At 42.8% G+C, this 19,085-nt stretch overlaps 1 protein-coding gene and 1 long non-coding RNA gene across 4 annotated transcripts in view; one reads left to right on the forward strand and one right to left on the reverse strand.

Annotated features, from left to right (window-relative positions):
- KCTD15 (potassium channel tetramerization domain containing 15) overlaps positions 1-11,884 on the reverse strand; it is a 42,695-nt gene extending 30,811 nt beyond the window's left edge. The window contains exons 1-3 of one of the 3 annotated variants that reach the window (XM_071756735.1): positions 10,928-11,226; positions 10,100-10,194; positions 5,409-5,584 (exon numbers count right to left, since the gene is read on the reverse strand). In XM_071756735.1, the coding sequence (XP_071612836.1) occupies positions 5,409-5,584; positions 10,100-10,194; positions 10,928-11,081 (425 nt within the window). In that variant the 5' untranslated portion in view covers positions 11,082-11,226. Of the gene's footprint in view, positions 1-5,408; positions 5,585-10,099; positions 10,195-10,927; positions 11,227-11,440 lie in introns of those variants that run through there. The other 2 variants (XM_071756737.1, XM_071756736.1) reach the window with 2 other exon arrangements.
- On the forward strand, positions 1,046-9,437 carry LOC139802012 (uncharacterized). The gene is made up of 3 exons (XR_011728456.1): positions 1,046-1,731; positions 5,344-5,495; positions 6,981-9,437. It is a non-coding gene; the product is annotated as an uncharacterized lncRNA (long non-coding RNA).
- Positions 11,885-19,085: the final 7,201 nt, after the last annotated feature.

The raw sequence follows: 19,085 nt of genomic DNA on the forward strand, positions 1-19,085 counted from the left end.
GCAGCTTACATGCAGACACATTTTGTAGTGCTCTGCCTGAATGTGGGCTGCTGGCTCCAACTTGGAAACTCTTTGCCTTTTGGGTAATATACAGCAACTCACAGCCTGCTAGTGTCAGAGCCTGGTGTCACCCCACAAACAGGGCACTCAATAACTTGCACAGATTTGATGGGAAAGCAAATAAGTTATTGTAAGAGTGACACTGGATTGATCCTATGTGAGCAAAGAATGCGAGATGTTCTCAGGTATGCTAAGTCTGAAGAACTGTGTATCATAAACAAACTTTAAGAATTTCCTTGCTCCCTCTCAAGAAGTGCAGAGTAGGGCCCATTACAGAGCCCTTAGTGTAAATAATGATGTAGAAAATCTGTCTTGTAGCTTTTGGCAGAAGGTGTGCTGGCCAGACCCTGTATGACCCTACATGGGGTCAGCAATCATGTTCTGTCAGGGACAAGTGAGAGTCCCTAAACTTGGAGAAGAGCATTCCCCTGAACTCAGTCCAGCCTGGTACAGCTGTAGGAAAGAGAGGAGAAGCAGATGATCTCAGGTGTCAGTGCTGAGCTCCAGCAACCAGAGAGATGGAGGTGCTGGAGGAAGAGGTAGGGAAACTGAAAACCACAGGTACCTACAAAGTAGCTAGAATCATATGGTCATGCTTGGTAGGAGAGCTTGCCAGATGGAGGGTCTATAACAAGAATGAGAGTTTGTTTTGTCAAGAAACATCCCAGAAGATAGATGCTATAGGGGACTCTTATAAATCACAAAAAAAGTCTGTGGGTTCTGATGAAAGTGATGCAGGGGATATGCCCTGGAAATTCCACTAATGCCTTGTAACAGCTAAGGTCACTGTTTCTGAAACAGTGCTAAACAGTTGCTAAAGCCTGTGATGGTTTTCTTTGGAGGACAGTGCTCCAGTGAAAGTGGTGGTAAAGCCCAGGTGCCCCAAAAGCTGAGATCAGGATATGCACAATGTAAGCACTGGCTAACCATGCCTTGGGCTGTGGGGCCAAAAAGCTCCAGTTTCTTGAAGAGGAAAGGTTGGGAGCAGAGAGGTCTGAAACACGGTCTATGAACTGTCAAGGGTGGGGGCTCTCTGGTTAAATTATTCCTGCTGGCTTCTGTCACATGATTAATGCCAGGGATATAATAAGCTGGTATAAATACATTTTGAACAAAAGAAGATACTTATTTTTGATAGAAGGTTACACAGAAAATATTAATTAACCAAGAATGTAATGTAAATATGAGATATCTGCAACTGAATTCAGTAGCAGTAAGACTGGAGGATCTGGCAGTGTCTTTGGGTGTTTCTGACTGTACATTAGGAGCTCGGCCTTTTGGTGTGGGTTTGTTTTTTAAAGGAAAGAATTGTCTCATTCCCTTGGATAAATACAGTTTGCAACTCACTTTTAGAGATGTGATAGAGCTTTGGCAGCCTTTACAACTGTCCTATAAATCCATATTCAAGCATCAATGTGTGAAGGGGCTGCTTTAGAGGTCCTCTAGGTAAAATAATGAATAGAGTTTCTAGAGAAAATGCTCTCAAAGATGAGTAATCAGTCTACTTAAGCAGTTAACTGTTAGAAATAAGATGTTGATGGTAGGAGTCCCTAGATCTTCAATATGTTTTTCTTTTTTCTTTCTACCTGTAACTCACAACTACTAGAGCTGGTAGTTTTTGTGGGAGAACTTGCTGAAAATAAAACTACTGAAATTGAGCCTCAGATCCAGGTAGGACAATGTCAGCCTTCTTGTACCCTCAAACCCTGTTAACTTGAATGGCAATTTTGGGTATGCACAGGAAGCAGCCTCAAGTAGCTATAAGAAGTGGGAATAACATTATTTCTGAAATAATTTTTGTGATCTCCCTCATTACGCTGCTGTTGAACAAAAATTTCTTTTCTATATTTCTAATTTTCCTTCCCTTTTATCCTCTGATCCTTCACTTAAAAAGCCAACTGGAAAGGTGTGTAATAGTAGAGTGTAAGGTGAGTGCAAGTGGTTTAGAAAACATCTTTGATAGTGGCTGTTTAGCCCTCCTCTCTTTTGTCACACCAGGTGTGTGACAAGTTTTCTCCTTTTTAGAGGAGAGAATTTATGTAGCCCTTAAAAATGTACTGGAAAGAAGGCATCTACCTCCTTTAATGCCTAATCGGGCACCCTTTACTTATGCAAATTTAATCAATGGACAAATGCTCTTCTCACAGCAGCTGCACTAATATAAACAACATCAGAGACTTTGAAAAAAAGTTACTCTGAAACAATTCTGGGATCACTGAAATGCAAGATTGGCCTCCAACTCCACATCACCAGTCATTCACTCGTGTAAAACTTTCAGAATCAGATCCTTTCTCTCCCCAAATTAAAGCCAACCACATAACTTAGGAACAGCCGAGCAGAGCCAGCAAAGAGGGCTGAGCACAGTCAATCCTAACAAATTACAATAAGAAATGTATCACGCTGCCTGCTGTCAGGTGTAATTTATATCATACCAGAGGGGTGACTGGAGAGCAGGTATAGGCAGGAACTGGTCATACCTATACTTGCTCCTGCTGGGCCTGATCTGGCAAGCTGCTGAGAGCTCTTCACTCCCACTGAAGTCACTGTGAATGAGTTTGTTCAGACCTAACAAGACTGGGCCTCCTCAAAATACTATGGAAGGATAAACATAATTTGATGATTTTTTTTTTCTGATTTCCATTAGTGTGTGATATATCTGTGTATGCATATCCTGACACATGCTCACAATCTGTATGTGTCTTCAAACAGTATATATCACAAGTCGCAGCCTAGTTAGGATTTTGAGGCATAGAGAAAGGAATAGAGGTCTTAACACAAATAAACAGGAAGTTTATTCCCACAGCTTTCAATTTTAGTAAGTGTAAACTATATTTTATGTGACAGAAACTATGATTTAACACAGCAGTTCAGCATATGCTTACATCTTCTGCTGAAATACAATGCACAAATATGTTTGGTTTCTTATGTTAGAAGCTTTTAAGCTCATGCTTAAACCAAGAGTTTAATATGCTGCCCAAAATAGTCCAGAAACCTCCGCATGCAGATGAGTATGGCCATGCCTCTATATGGGGCCATGCTTGTTATCTCTGAGCATAAACTAACAGTGTTTTGGCACTAGTTCTAGATGTCTCACTCAGAAAAACTATCTCCTTCCTTTTGCAAAAGACCCAGGATTCCCCTCCCAGCCAAACCTCTGCAAAACCAGTCTGTGCCTTACAGAAGATACACACCAGGAGAGTGAAGCACCATCAGTAGCTCCAACCATCCCCAGTAAAATAACTGCAAGTACTTTGCCTTAAGGGGAAATGAGAGCAGCCAAACCCAATGGGGGTACACCTACCAAATCTACTCTGCAACACTGCAGGAAACCAAATTTTTAAAAACTAAAAAAATTAAAATATTAAGATGTACCCTCCATCCAGCTGCACAATGCCCTTAGCAGTATGTCCTACTCGAGATGCTGGTGAAGGGTTATCTTTTGCTGTAAAAATATACATGGTTACTATTCAATCTTTCTGATTCACAGGTCTTGTCCTATAAGCTATTATTCCAGTGAGAACTGAAACTTCAGCAGATGAAAAAGCATTCAAGCCCTCTGAGATAACACAGAAGTACAAACGTAAGACAATACACAGCAAAACGTGAGGCAGCACATGAACTCTCATCAGTCACAGGTTTGTACTTTTAGTTTAAACAATGTACAAAACCTGAAAAGAGGCACTTCTGATATTTAGCAAACAGAAGAAACAAAACAAGGGCTTTAGATAAGTACTCTGTTCTTTTTAAATAAAATCTGTGAATTTACCTATTCTCACAAAGGTCCCATAATTTCAGTTTTTACTAAGTAAGCCTGATATGGGACATATTTTGAAAATTGTGTCAGCAGTGATATTTTAAAATGTGCAAACAGATGTGCTACTCCATTACAACTGCTGAGTCTTCTCTGTATTTTTCATACTATGAAGCATTTATCTGCTTCTCTGTTATAAGTCTCTTCCCGCTGAAGAGCCTTCTTCTTTATGATTAAAGAACTACCACACTTACATCATTAAACAGACATTGCCCAAAAAATAATATTGTTCTGTTGTAAAATATAGGTATTTTAATAATTGTTTATTTTCCATAGAGAATTTCATCAGCTCGCTTTGCTTGGAATGAAATCACAGCCATATGCTTTATGACATCAGAGGCGTTTCAAGGTGCCTCCATAAATGTCATTTACTGCTTGGGAACCTGCCAAATCTGTGGAAAAATCCCTAGTCTCTTTTAAAGGAAAAATCTTCAAATGAAACTAGAGCTTTTACACTGGTTGCTGTATCAAAAAAACAAATCTATCCTTTATGGAAATGCTGGCCATCCATGCACCACAGCAAACCTCTGGCAACAAAACCTGCTGACCTGGGCTCTGGCTTGTTTTTGTGTCATTAGTGCCTCCCTTAACCAGTCTGCAGGGCACTCTGACACTGCACATCCACACCTTCCCTTGGCTACGTGAGGCACTTACCCTTCTCTGCAGTCTGAATGACAGAAAGCTGAATTGTTTTAGTGATCACCACTGTAAACCAAAATCAGGTATATAAACAAATATGCTTTAGCCTGTGAAATAGCTGTGTCTTCCATGCTACTGTCTGTGACAGCCTGATCCTGCCCAGGATGCCCCATCCTTCCCGGTGCACTGCACCTCGTGGGACTGGGAGCCAGGCAAATCGTAGACTCTATGTCACATACACAAATACACTCTCATGCCACATCTGTTCATAATCTGACATGTCTATAGTCCACTCTGTGATAATACTGGCCAGATCTAAATAAATCATGTCAGACATATCACCAACCTCTCCAGCACAAATCAGCTACCTTTCAGGATTCAATCCGATCTGCAGCTGCAAGCAGACAAAGCTGGTCAGTCAGCCACTGCCCAAAGGAGATGGCCACTGACACTGAGGCACACCACCATTACTGAGGTTTGAGTTTCGACTAACTGACAGAAGCATCCATTAGTCCCAATGTAACAGAGTGGTTCTGTTTTCTTACAGGAAGAAAATAAGCTTTTTTTTTTTTCCCCTAAATCTGCAGGAAAGAAGTTGCCTGATACAGTTGGAAATAATCTAGGGCAGCACACCAACAGGTGCTTCAAATGTATTGGCAAAGTGCAGATGTTGAAAGAGAAAATGAATAGAATCTCTAAATTATGCATAAATTTTACAGGCTTTTCTTTTCCTGTAGAACCCCAGTGAAGTTACTGTATAAATCGGAAACTGAATTATTCATAACGAGTGAATATATAATAAATTGTATTTCTCATTGAAATATTCCTCACAGGTACGTGCCTCTTCCCATGCAGTGATCAGAAACGGGCAGCAAGTCTGAAAACGCCAAGGTCTTACCTGGAGTCTGGGTACTTTGTCAAGGTAGCCAGACTGCTGGTGTACATGTGTCCTCCTACATCGATGTGCACGGGCGCGTTTGACTTGGTGAGTTGAGCTGGGAGAGGAATTCCTTGAGCAGCCAGAGGAGAAACCGGGGACCGTGTTAGAGACAGACGGGACATGCTTCTTCCCTCCTGCAAAGGGAAGGCAAAAAAGAACAGTTTCTCTTAAATGTATCAGTGTTACCTTTCTTTCCAGTGTGATCACAGATCTAATCAGATCATTTTTGCATCTGCCTGATCACATATTCAACTAACAAATTATTGCCACCACTGTAATTAAGTGTATTTGCATCATTTTCTTCAAAGTACCAGAGGGGAAGAGAAAGATGCTTATTAGCAATAAGAAATCAAGAAAAAAAATTTTCAAGGTGTCAGCCTCAAGGGGCATAAAACAAACTGCAAAATTCTAATTAAAGGTCGCGGGCTTATATGTTAGATGTGAAATATCCCCTGACAAACGAATAACCAATTTGTGAATTGGGATTCAGGGGTTTTTGCAAGTTTGTCTCAGTAACGAGACACCTCTAAATTAGTGACTTCCTCAGTACCTAAGGCATTTAGTTTATACATGTAGTAAATTTCACATCAAACTAAGATCAGTTTTCTGGTTTATTTTCAATAATTGTGAAATAAATGGATAATTTTCAGTTCAGCTTTAATTTTATACATAAAGAACTAGTAAGCTTTCAAACTGAAAGCAATTAATACCTGGAAGCAGTAAAAACAGGAAGGTATTTAAAATGACCCATGCTTTCTTGACATGTTAGAAATTACTGTACAATCTGACATATGAAATTAGAAATTTGGCTCCACGTAATATTTACTGCCCTAAAAATATTTGAAGATTAGTGAAATTTCTAAATTAAGCTGAAAGTCTTCAGCTGACGTGCAAAGCAAAAAATACTGAACTGTCTTAAAAATGAACAGGACAACCATAGCATAATAAAATTCTTCAATTCTCTTCTGTAAGAAAAGCACATCTTATTCTGCATGAAACATGTGTCTCAAAGCTGATTTCAGTTAAATCAGTACAGACGGCATACATGTCAAATGGAAAAAAAAAACCTTTTATAGAAGTTTAAGAAAATGACCATCCATTCCCCCTCTCATGGGTAAAGCAACATATGCAAAACATTATAGTTGAAGACATTTCTGAATGTAATCTAATTTTCTTGGTATTTTGTTCTGCAAGTATGCTACCAAGCATTCAGGCTCTTTCATACATCTGACAAGCACTTTACATGCAGCATTGCAAAGTGAATTCCCTTTTCTCCCACATTACTTTGACAATGTTTCTTAGAAACCTAAAGCTGATCTCGTCTTTCTCTCAGCAGTATTTTGCACAAGATGCCTGGCTACGCCACTCAATGAACATATAATTAGCAATATTCTTTGTAAAAAAATATTCTGAGATATATAGTAAAGAAATGAAAAATCTTAATACATCTAGATAGCTTCACAAAGTCATCACATCTCTATTTACTGTATTTCATCTTGGTTAGCTCCTAAGAATTTCCTGTGTCTACAGGACAGAAATACATCACCCCATTATGAATCCACATCCTTTTCTCTTCAGAGGCTGGATGGACATCTGCACTGAACACGAAGCAAATACCAACTCTGTCCTAAGACTTCTGTGTCAGCCGATGTGAAATTGGGCATTAACATTTTTAGTACAGCACCACCTTCAAGGAAAGTGATTGAATCCTTTCATGACTCAAGACGTTACTTTCTTGTTTCCCACAAGAGGCTGTTGTGGGCAATCTTCAGTAAACATGTCATATAAAATAACTAACTTTTGAAAACAACTTAATATGTAAGTACCTACAGTATTTTAGCTATTTGTTTACTAATCTGTGGGTGCCTCATCTGTCTGCCAACACAGACAAAGGTTGTTTTTTTTCTTCTTACCAAACAGCATTGTAAACTCATGCTCACTCTCTAGTCCTTTACTTAAATGAAAGGGTCAGGAGATCCAGGCTGAATGTCAACCCTGTCTTTGTTCAGACCCCAACTATTATCACTAATGATAAAGGTACAGACCTTGCACGGTACAGAGCTGCCTTAGAAATAAATCTCACGCAGTTTCACAAACCAAGTGCCTAATTAGGGCTCATCTGCACCCCTTGTTACAATTTCCAAATGAAATCAAAGGAGTTCAAGTCCTCTGTAAAAGCATCTTACATTTAACCATTTGTCTTGAAATACAGACTTCAATTTTAAAATATGCACAGATAGCTAAAGATCAAGTGATCTGAATCTATTTGTGCATATTTAAACACTGCTGCTATCTTAGGATTTTGTTTAATGTTAGTATACCAGTAAATTCCTTGATCTGTAAAGAGTCTGAGATTCTCAGTGAGGCCATACTCACACAGTAGATATTTAATTTATACTATTCACTGGAGGGACCTTTTGAACAATCCTCTGCTTTTGGCATCTCAGCTAGAGCATGTGCTGAAAAAACGCTTAATTACAGAAAATCACTGGAAAGCTATAATAGTTCTCAAACTTTTATGGTTTTTCATACTTATAGAGGGTGCCACTGGCTTTCTGGGGGAGGGGAGAAGAAGAGAAATTAAAACACAGGCTTTTCCCCTGGCTAGAGAGGATTCATATTAAAAAAAGGAACCCTACATTTTTACTTAAGTTGTGGAATTCAATCATTTTTGTATGAGCAAATTATCAAGGGGCATAATTGTTAAGCACTACACAAACGGCACTGGAAACACTCCTACTGCTCAAAAAAAATAAATACCTTCTATTACTTAAGGTACCATAACCCTATTTCTAATGACTCTTTCCTCTTCTCCATGGCTAAAATTCATCACACTGAGTAATGTACTTATTTTATGCACAAAGCAAAATCCTGAATGTATTTATCCAGTGAAAGTCTTTATGCTCATATTTTCTAATACTGATGTGAAAATTAAAACCTTAAGGGTAAATATCACAGAAACACTAACAAACTTCAATTATTAAACCATGTAAAATAATCCTTGCTTTTTGGTTGCTTACAACTGGACACAGCATCCCAACTAGTGGCAGAGGCAATAACCCTGCTCTAGTAAGTAACACAGGAACCTGCTGAAGGCAAAATCAATAGAGCCCGATTCCCAAATTATCTGAGTATTTCGTTTTTCAGACATTACACACTAAGATCTTTCAGAGCCAGCTTATCTTTTTCTGCCTTTCTAAGCTAACTGCCTAAGTACTGCTTGTAAAAACTATTTGCCCATGCAAAGTGAAATAATCACAATGCCATGCTCATTTACACACAAAATGATTTTGTGTCCCATTGTGCTCACAGTTGTTCAGCTCTCTAGGGGTGATTAAACTAGCTATGCTGCTACAGCTTGAGATGATTTCACTGAATCGTTTCTCCATGAAGTTGCTTCTTTGCTAAGCTGTTATTTTAACCATAAAAGGTAAACAGAAGGCAGTTGTAAGAGCTCCATTCAGCTCCGTGCCCAGGGCTATAACCCTAGGGCAGAGAATGCTGAAAGACTGCAGAATTTTCCAGGGTGTTGCCTTTCTTGCTCTAAAGCCTTCAGGAATACTGTTCATTTAATACACACTCTAGATGATACATTTCAGATCCTACTAAAAGAAAGACTTCAAAAGTGTAAGAACTTTTGGGCGGATGAAGCTTTCCCACCTCTGCACATAGCTCGGGGCCATGGTAACCAATACTGCTGTTGATGTTGGGAAAATACAGTAGAAATAAACTGCAAAGAGCAGAGCAGACAGATAGGGACAAGGGAGGTGAAAGGTTGCAGGAAAAGAAACAAGCAGCAGTCTAGAAGGGATAACGAGAGAAAAAAGGGAAAAGAATGAAAAAGAAGGCGGCTCTAAAGGAGGGACAAGTTAAATCAAGGATCAGGCACTTAAAAGACTACAGATGGGAAGCAAAACTAATTAAGGATGTAAAAGCGCTTTGTTTCTAAAGTTTATTGTTGCCAGGATAAAAATTAATTGAAACTAATGCTGTTATTCACTCGTGCAGTTTAATTCCTTCATGCACATTTAAGACATGAAATGAAAACGGCAGGTTTAAGGACCTGCCATGAAGCAGCTGGCTCTCCCGGGGAGCCGGAGCGAGGGAGGGCAGGTCGGGGCCGCGACCCGGCCGAGGGGTTCCGACGGGCTGCAGGACCCCCTCTCCCGCCCCCCCTTCCGCAGGACCCCCGGCTAGGCGGTAACGGGAGCCGCAGCCGCTGCTCCCCGACTAGTCCCTGGACTGGATTCTCGGGGAAGCTGTTCTCCCTCCCCAGAGATTTCTTTGCCAGCAGACCCACAGGAGCCCTAGGGGGAAAATCACCCACAGCAGCCCCCCGACCGCCCCGTCCCCAGCACTCTGGGGCAATAACCGGCTGCAGAAGTTGCCCCGGCTCTCCCGTGACTTGATGGCAACGTCTGCATTTCCCCAGCCTGCGTTTAGCGCAGCCAGAGGGGCACAGCTACAGACTTGGCAATTACCTTTGTCTCTATAAACAGGGACGGCGACCGCTCCGGTCTGCCCCCAGAGCCACTCCGAGACAACTGTTTACGCCCTGAACCGAGCCTAAAGACAAAGCAGGGAGCGGGGACTGCAAACCACGGGTTCGATGGCTCCAAAATTAAAAGTCCATAAACATTTGCACACACCTCCTCCATGCTGCTCCACTGAACGCTGGACCGAGTGACAGGGGAGATCGTGCCCAAAACTTTTACAGGGGAGGGGGGGAGCTCCCTCTGGAGCGCTGGTTACCGAAAAAAAAAAGAAAAAAAAAAAGAAGAAACAAAAAAGGAAAGGCTTTCTCCTTCCCCCACTCCCCTCGCCCCCCCCCCTCCACCCCCCCGCAACCCGCCTATCTCTGGTAGTCTCCAGTCTATTTAGTGCAAGTTTCACGTCACCCAAATGCCTTTCCCTACTGATGGTCAGGGAAATCACCAGCAAGCAACGCACCCGGTCACTCAACTTCTGCTTTTTTCTTTTAAACACACTGTATGCCCAAAGGTAAAATTTAAAAAAAAAAAAAAAAAAAAAAAAAAAAAGGCACAACATGGCGTCCTTTACTTATTCCCATGTAACAAGAAAGGAGATGTCTTAGATGCATGCAAGGAAAAAAAAAAGCCAGCCCCGAATCCCCGATCCTGTACATTTTCCGTGCAGCCAATGGTGGTGAGCATTAGCCAGGCTAATGTATTAATTTTGCAGAAGTGTGCCACATCGCATGCAGGAACAGAAATGCAAACTATAGCCTAGAGTGGTTTGAAGTCTACCCTAAACCAAGCCTTCCACTCTCACTGGCGCCAGAGTTTCATTCACAGCCCGCCCGTGTTTTCCATACACGGCGCTCCCCATTGTCGCCCGCCTTCCCTTTGTGCCGAGCCGCCCCGCCGCCAGCCCCCGCGCCCCGGCCCGCACATCCCCGCGCCGCGCCCCCTCCCCCCCGCCCGACCCCCGCGGCGCGGCCGCGGCTCCGCGTGTACCATGCGAGAGCGCGGAGCGAACCGCGCTGCCTCCGCCGCGCTGGGGCTTGGCCGTCTTCAGAGCCGGGGCCGGGGAGGCAGCGGGAGCGCGGGCACCCCGGGCCGCGGGGCTCCGCCGGCGCTGCCCATGCTGGAGCGGAGCAAAACAAAACATACACACACACGCACGCACACACGCGCAGCGCTATCACAGCAGGGCGGCTGCACGCGGGTCCTGTAGCTTTAAAAAAAAAAAACAAACCACCCCTCCACCGCTTCTCCTCCGGAGCCAAGAGACGAGTTAGTTTGAAGAGGCACTTTCCAAAAAAAAAAAAAAAAACACCACCAAAAAAAAAAAATAAAAAAAAAAAAACCACCAAGCGCGGGCGAGCGAGGGAAGGCGCGAGCGTGCCGCGCGGTGCAGCGCGATGCACTGCGATGCGATGCAAAGCTCGGCGCGCATTGCGCGCACTGCGCGCTCCGGCCCCGGCACGGGCGGCCGCGGGAGCCGCCGCCGCTTCCCTTTTTCCTTACCTTGAGCACAGAAGAGATCTGCGAGCCCCTCTCTGGCTGCGGGCTCTGCTGGGCTTGTGTGTGGATGGGCTCAGCTTTTTGCTTTTATTACTATCTTTGCTCCCCAGATCCTGCTGTGATTATTATTATTTTTAAAGCTTCTCTCTCTCTCTCCCCCTCTGTTTTTTGCTGCTTCTTTTTCTATTTATTTTGTGTGTGTGTGTGTGTGTGTGTGTGTAAGGGGGGGGAAAAAGCCTTTAAATGAAACTGCCGAGGCTGTTATGAGAAGAAAGGCAATAATCCCGTCTCTAAATAACAGAGGGAAGGGAGAAGAGGAGGAAAAAAAGCGAATTCTTGCTCAGGGCTTTGCAAACGCCTGCAGGGCAGAGGATTAGGCTACAATTAGCTCAGCCCTTTGCTCTCGCCCTAGCTAATTTTGCGATGAAAATTGGATATTTTTCCCTCCTTTTGGTGAAGGTCTCCAGATTTGCTTCCCCCCCCCCCCCACCCCCCGAATAAAATAAAATACAACCCTTGAAAATGAAATAAGGCTGGGAAAGCGGCCGGCGCCCCAGCCCGCGCCCCCGGCGCCGCCGCCCGCAGAGCCCCTCCGCGCGCCGCGGCGTGGTTGGGGCGGGAGACCCGCGCTGCCCCGCGGAGACCCGCGGAGCCCGGTCCGGCCCTGCCGGGGGATAACGGTTCGGTGTTGGGGAAGAACAGGCCACTGTCACGTCCTTCAACAGACTTACTGAAAAGAAGAAGGAGGAAAAGAGAGGGGGGGAAGGGGGGAAAAAAAGCTGATTTTAATCATTGTCATTTGGTCTGATGTAATATTTCCCCAGGCATTTTCAACTAGGCATAAATTTTCAGCTCCCAAATAAGTAACACAGGGCACGTTTCTCACATCTCTTGACTCCTCTGTTACAATTAGGGTAGCACCCACTCTGCACTTGTTGATAAACTAGATCAAGTTCAAAAATAAATAATAAAAAAAATAGCCCCGACAACACTACCACCCCCTTCCCCCGCAGCACCCAGCGCCGCCGGGGTGCGGACGGGGGGTTTCGAAGGCGGAACAGGGGGCTGCAATTACTCCCATCCATCCATCCATCCTGCCTCCCCCTCCCTTTCACCCTTTGCTAATGTCTCGCATTGTAAACGCCAAATTTCCTGTAGGCCATTAAAACCAAATGACGTCTATCGACATGCATTGTGCTATTGCGGAGCGCCCTGGCAGCCCGCCCCCGGCCAAAAGCGCCATTTCAATTAGAGCGCGCGGCGCGATGGCGCGGGGCTCCGCGGGCGGCTCCGCGGGCGCGCTCGGCGCCCAGCCTGCGCGCCGGAAGGGGAGGGGGGGAAGGGAGAGCAAGGAGCCCAAGGAGGAAAAAAAAAACAACAAAAAAAACCACGTTTATCTCCTTCAACTTTCAGCCAAATATGCAGGTCTGCCGATGCCTGCGCGTTTTCGCGACCCCCCGCGGGGCATGCGCTGGTCCCCGCGGAATAAGTTTGGCCGTGGGAGGGGGCAGGTCTGCTCCGCGCCGCAGCTGTCGGGCAGCCTCGTAGTGCGGCTCTGGCGCTGGACCGCCCTCCGCGCCGCTGGCGGGAGTGTGTGTATATATGTGTGTGTGTGTGTGTGTGTGTGTGTGTGTGTGTGTGTGTGTGTGCGTGTGCGTGTGCGGGGGATGTCCCGCAGCCTCCCGCGCCCGCGGAGGGGCGCCGCGCGTCCCGGCTGTCGGCTGCTGTCGGGGCTGCAGCGCCCACTAGTGCCTGGCGCGGCCGCGTGGGGAGTTATGCAACGCGGCGCCGGAAAGGTCAGGGCGGCGGTGAGGGAGGAGGTTGGGTCTGGCTCCGCGGTCCCCTCCGCGCTGCTGGGCCCGGGACTGCCCCGCCAGGAGGCAAAGGAGGAAGACAGGCAGGACCCCCTAAAATGGAGGTGTTTTGTTGTTGGTTTTTTTTTTAAAGTTCTTTTTACGTGGCAGGAATAGCAGGAATAAACAGAAACTTTTCTCCTAAGGGTAGCTTTTTTTTTTTTTTTTTTTTTTTTTTTTTGAGTATAAACTACAGGAGAAGAGGGAAATTTTCTCATTAAAGTTACATCCCTGCAGTTAGTTCAATTACTTGATATATGCAGAAGATGTTGTAAATTTAAAGATTTAAATAGCTTACAAAGATGCCGGAGGCTCCATCAGTTAATTTCCTTAATTTATGGATTTTTAGCTGAGCTTCTGAAATGAAAAGGAGAATGAGAACTAGGTCAGCAGAGAGATTTGCATCCAGAACAGACTAAAATTTGTTTTCCTTGACCATCCTATCAGCCCAGGTGGGATCCTTCACGGGGGTCACCATCGCACCTCTGACCTTCGGGCTGGGATTCCGCCTATGAGAGCGCGGCATTAAGGGGTCGATTTTATTATAAAATAACCAACGAACACCAGCGTGTCCCCAGACAGCGGCTTCACCTGATCACCGGGCAAGGCTGTAGCCTAAGTAGCCTCTTTTACCCAGCACTCTGCTCAACAAGTGCGTGTAGGGCGTACGGGTTCCACCGAGACTTGGTGACCTGTCGTGCAGCCCAAGTTTCACTCAGCTTTTCTTTGGGGATGCAGGCGGACTATTTAGGATGACTTGGCATAATAATTTTTACTTCCTCTGTGAATTACTAACTGCTAAATGAAAAATAAATAGGAGACTCTTGAACCGCATTCAGGGCATCGTAAAAATAGGATGGTTCTGCACTGAGACACAGTAAAAGCGAAACAGAAGATCTAAAAATATTGCACTGAACAAAAAGCAGGAACTGTTTTTCTGACTCAACCCGATAAATCTGTGACAGGTATAATTTCATTGTGCTGCATGCAAATGGGATGCATGGCTAATAAAGACTTGGTTTGTTTTTTTGTAGATAAAGGCAAAGACACAGCATTTGGAATGAAAAAGACATGCGCATGGTATGTAACTTGAGCGGGATTGTTTTGACGGTATCTAAGAAAAGGACGGTGTACTTGAGAGCTCTGAGTTTTTTCTTGCCTCTGTTAATGTTGAGGGTAATCAAGGCACACGTTACAGCTCTATAGGCACTCACTCATTTCTTTCTTCTCACTCCAGCTCGAGAATCCCTTTCTGTTGTTGTCATCTTTCAATATGTATGAATATATACATACGAATTAATACTTAAAAGATTGATATAAACTGAACAGTTTTAGGAAGCAACATTGCACTATGATTTAGAATTGGCGTTCGTGATTTAACATTTCTTTTCCCACTAGATGAAGTTTCTAAGATTTGCAAGGTACGTGTCAAGGACGGGTATATAAATGGATTTTTATTTATTCACAACTCCAAGACTAATTGCTTCTCTTTGCCTGAAGGCCAAGAGATTGGTTTTAATATGACACTTCAAAAGTATTCATAGAACTACAGAGATACTAAGTGTCATTGTTTAAGAGAGAAATCTCGCTATGGTACTTGTGACCCTGAAAATAAAATCTTCCACTGTATTTTGAATCCTAATGTTGTTTTTAAGAGTTTCACTTAAAGCTCAACTGTTAAGAAGTGTACGAAGGAAAAAAATGGCATGTAGTGAACAAAAAAGAAGAAATACTTTTAGAACTGGACATAACTTATTTTATCAACAATTCTATTTTCCTCCCTATAAAGCAAAACAAAATTTATATCAGAAGATTCTTAAGCTCAGTTTCAGGATATTATAATTAAAAGTAATAAGCTGTAACTTTATGATGTGTTTTAAAAATTCTTGGCCAAATGCTCAGCGTGTGTTTATTAAGATGCTAAATACTTCAAAGTAAGTATTTTGGATTTTTTTATTACCAGCAGTTCTTTGTACTGTGTGCAGGTGCTTAAAAATGGCATTGGACACAATCTTTCTTTGTCTTATTTTTTTAATCTAATTATTCCATAGTTGGTTTCTGTTTGTTTTTTCAATGAACAGGTAAAAAGTTTATTGAGGCACTTGAGACAGTGTGAAAGAGAAGCCCACAAACAACCCCAGATTCTTTCTCCTTTTTTTTTTTTTCTTCTTTTTTTTTGGATGTGTTTTCCATAACTAACAAATTGTGTATATTTTGCAGAAGCAAAAATGTCTAGACAGTGGAAAGATCCAGATCTGAAGAAACATAAATTTCCTATCAAAAAGGTGTTCCAAATATATTTTGAAGTGATCAGATTTGAAATTTATTGACTGTGTGAAAGAAAGTATCATGGATGAAAAAATGGCATTGACCTCTTCCATGTATTAATTAGAGTAACCACATCTTCCAGTCACTATTGTTCTTGAAAGCTTCATATGGATCTATACTATAAGGCCTCATGCTGTCTCAGTCCTTACTGTTTTCCTTACGTGTCTTATCTTGAAGTTTGAGCCTGACTGCAGGACTTCTTATGTTACATCTCTTAACCTGAGGCTTGATCCTGGCTTCCTGGTGATGACACTGATATTCCCACTGACTACAAAAGGTGCAGGAAGGAATTAATGGGCTGCCTGACCCTCCTCTCTAAAATACACTGTGTTCTACTGGGCATGTTAAGATAAAGCAGTAAATAAAGTAAAAAAAAATGGATCATTTAATGAAATGTTTAAAGCAGATAAATGAGAATTAGGAATCTGTGCCTTTGAAACAAAGGAACTGATGTATGTAGATTAGTACCCTTCCTAGTTACAGTGAAGACATCACAGTAGCCTAAGTGGACTTTCATTTGGGCAGAGAACATTCGAGTGAGAAATCTGTACTTCATAAGTAGTTGTTGGACTTTGGTGCATCTTCAGTCAGCAAAACCTATGTGACTTCATTGCCTACAGTGAGGTTTTACAGTGGATATGACTGCGTTTAGCCCTGTCTCCTATCCTGCAGAGGTACTGGGGAAAAACACATCTGAATGCAGAGCAGGCAGCTGTGGATCCTGTGACTAGAACCATTGCTTCTGTCACTGAAGCTGAGAAAGAAGCAGAAGGTGTGGAAGGCTGATGTTACAAATGTGTTGAGATCCCAGAAAGGCTTGTTCTTGTGAGAAACCTGAAAGTATTAAACACCTTGAAATCCCAACACTCACTACAGTCACTTGACATATAAGACATCATAAAAAGGAAGAATTAAGAACATCTCCCAGTTGAACCAAGTCATTCTGGAATAGAAACTTGGCCTGTGGTATGCTGAGTAAGTAAATTAATTATTTGTCTTTTGTGAGTAGATAAGGGGGTTCCTGGAGCAGTAAGCATGACAATGCAAAGAATAAAATCTGATCATTAGGAAATCACCAAGTCTTGTCACACTTTTCCCTTGAATGCTCTTATATTCTTTTCAGGAAACATCTTGCTGATGAGTGACTTTACAAACCATTACTTTATTGACTAAATACAGATGGGCTGTTTTTAAAACTATCCATTATCCAGCATCTAGCTCATGACAACAGCGTGATACAAAGAAATAATTTACACTGGAAGGCCAAGATGAAATAGCTTGTCAGGAAATACAGTATAGGAAAAGTTTTCCTGTCTCTTCTACTTCCAACTGTTCAAAGACAAAAATAGTTTCAGAAATTAAATTTACTTAATCAATATATCCCATGTTAGGAGTCAGCATGGTGTTTCTCAGCTTTATACGTTGCCATTTTGTTGTGTGCTCTCATTCATCTTCTTAAGTAGTCACAATACTGAGGAATATTTTTAACCTTTTTAATGTGCATGGCATTAGTTTTTAGCTATGTATTAAGTAAAGCTTATCCAGATTATATATGTCACAGAGAGGAAAAAACGTTTTTATGGCTGAGTGTAATCCATTCATTGGTTTGTTAGAGACACAAAGTACTCTGAAGAATGTCACAAATCCACATGGTGTCCCTGAGAGCTTGATTTTTGCATATGGATTGCTGACTTAGCTGAACAATGTATAAAATCCTGTGTAGCCAGGCAGCTCCCAACTGAATACACTTCTAAGGGAGGTTATATGCATTGCTTCTGCCAGCAAAGGTCTGGAATATGTTAAACTGCAAAAATACCACTTAACAGAATATAGAGAACAAAGAAATGAGCCACAATGGCCCTTTTGTATCAAATAATTTGCTGTTTTTAAGATCTTTGGGCACAGGCGCATCTAGAATCATAGGTGAATTCCTTCTTATTTATGTAGCAGCATTTCAGTGTGCTTTTGCTTTGGCAAATACAGACTGAGGGGTCTGGATCATGCATGGCTGGGACAGAAGCTGAGAGAGCAGCAGCTCAGTAAAACATCATGACAATGACATGAAAATGAAAAAAAAATTAGCAAATTCTTCCTGATATGGAAGCCCTCTGTGGTTCTAGAAAGGGACATGGTAGTCAAAGAAAGACCAAGGAAAGTCTAATGTCAGTGGCAGAGATGGGAATATTCTCAACAGCTCCACTTTAAGATCTACTCCAAACGTAAGGCAGTACAAGCTGTCATGACCCCCAGAGAACAGGCTGAGTAGATAGATGGATTCTCCTGGGAGGCAAAAGAATGACTTCTTGGCTGCTAGAAGCAGAACCTGAATTTAACAGTATGTGAAGATGGAATTAAGCACACTGTTATGTTGCAAAATGCCTAAATAATAGGAAAAAAAAAACACAAATGGAAAGCACAAACTAAAAAAAAAAAATTGAGGTTGTGATGTTTATCTGTTGGATGAAATTAATAGTGAACTGGAGTTTGTGGGACTGTGACTAACTTGCAGGTTGAGACATACCACAGAACAAAACTCATTACTAATTTTTTTTTACAGTATAAGAAAAGAGAAATAACAGTGTCGTGGTCTTAAAATTTCTGCATCCTAACGGCCACCCCACTCCCCCCCCCCCCCCATGGTTGTCCCTGTCCACCTGAGATGCAGGCAGGCTCAGCTGGAGCATTTCCACCAGATGCTATAGTGGAACTGTGCTCCTACCAAGTGGGTGCTGCTCTTCCTGGCTGAGGAGGTGAGCTGAGCTGCAGCCTCAGTGCCATTGTTTTAGCACAAAGCCGAGGAGAGCTCTGAACCTGGCCAGCTGAGCGAGAGCCTATCCAAATCCCGCTATGCCAGAGACCCTTGGAAAGGAGGCAGTATGTCAGACATATGGTTGAAACATGCTGTGCTCCAGCCATCCTCAGCTAGCGTATGGTCTCCCGAGTACCACTGCCAGCTGGGCTCTAATTTACACTGGGCCTGAGAATCAGGGACCTTAGCAGTCTCCCTGATGGTCTCTTCTCCTTTGCTTCACTGATTTCAGATATGCAGATATTCAGAGCTTTTAATTTCCCCTGTTTGGCATCCTTTCAGGCATACACAGGGGCATATACTTTACTTAATCGGTGTGTTTGGTTGAAAAAGCAGAGACCAATATACTGTGAGAGTAAAATTTTAGAATCCCAGCTCTGTAAAAATGGTGATATCCATGGTATCACCTAAGACCATGAGCAAGTATGTGAAGTTAATAAAACAAGCAGCCCCAAAATTCTGATATAGAAAGAGCATTGCCACGTAACAAAAATCATACTTACCTGTTCTAATCTGTATTTTTGAGGATGCATGTGCTGCAGCATCGTTTTTCATGGATTTTCACTCTTACCTTCTTATAGATTGGATTATTCCACATTTCCAGAAAGAGAAAAGCGGGATGTCTGTTTTCTTGTTGGAATAAACTTCTTAAATAAGA

Source organism: Heliangelus exortis, chromosome 13 (genome assembly GCF_036169615.1).
Source record: "Heliangelus exortis chromosome 13, bHelExo1.hap1, whole genome shotgun sequence".
Taxonomy (NCBI): Eukaryota; Metazoa; Chordata; class Aves; order Apodiformes; family Trochilidae; genus Heliangelus; species Heliangelus exortis.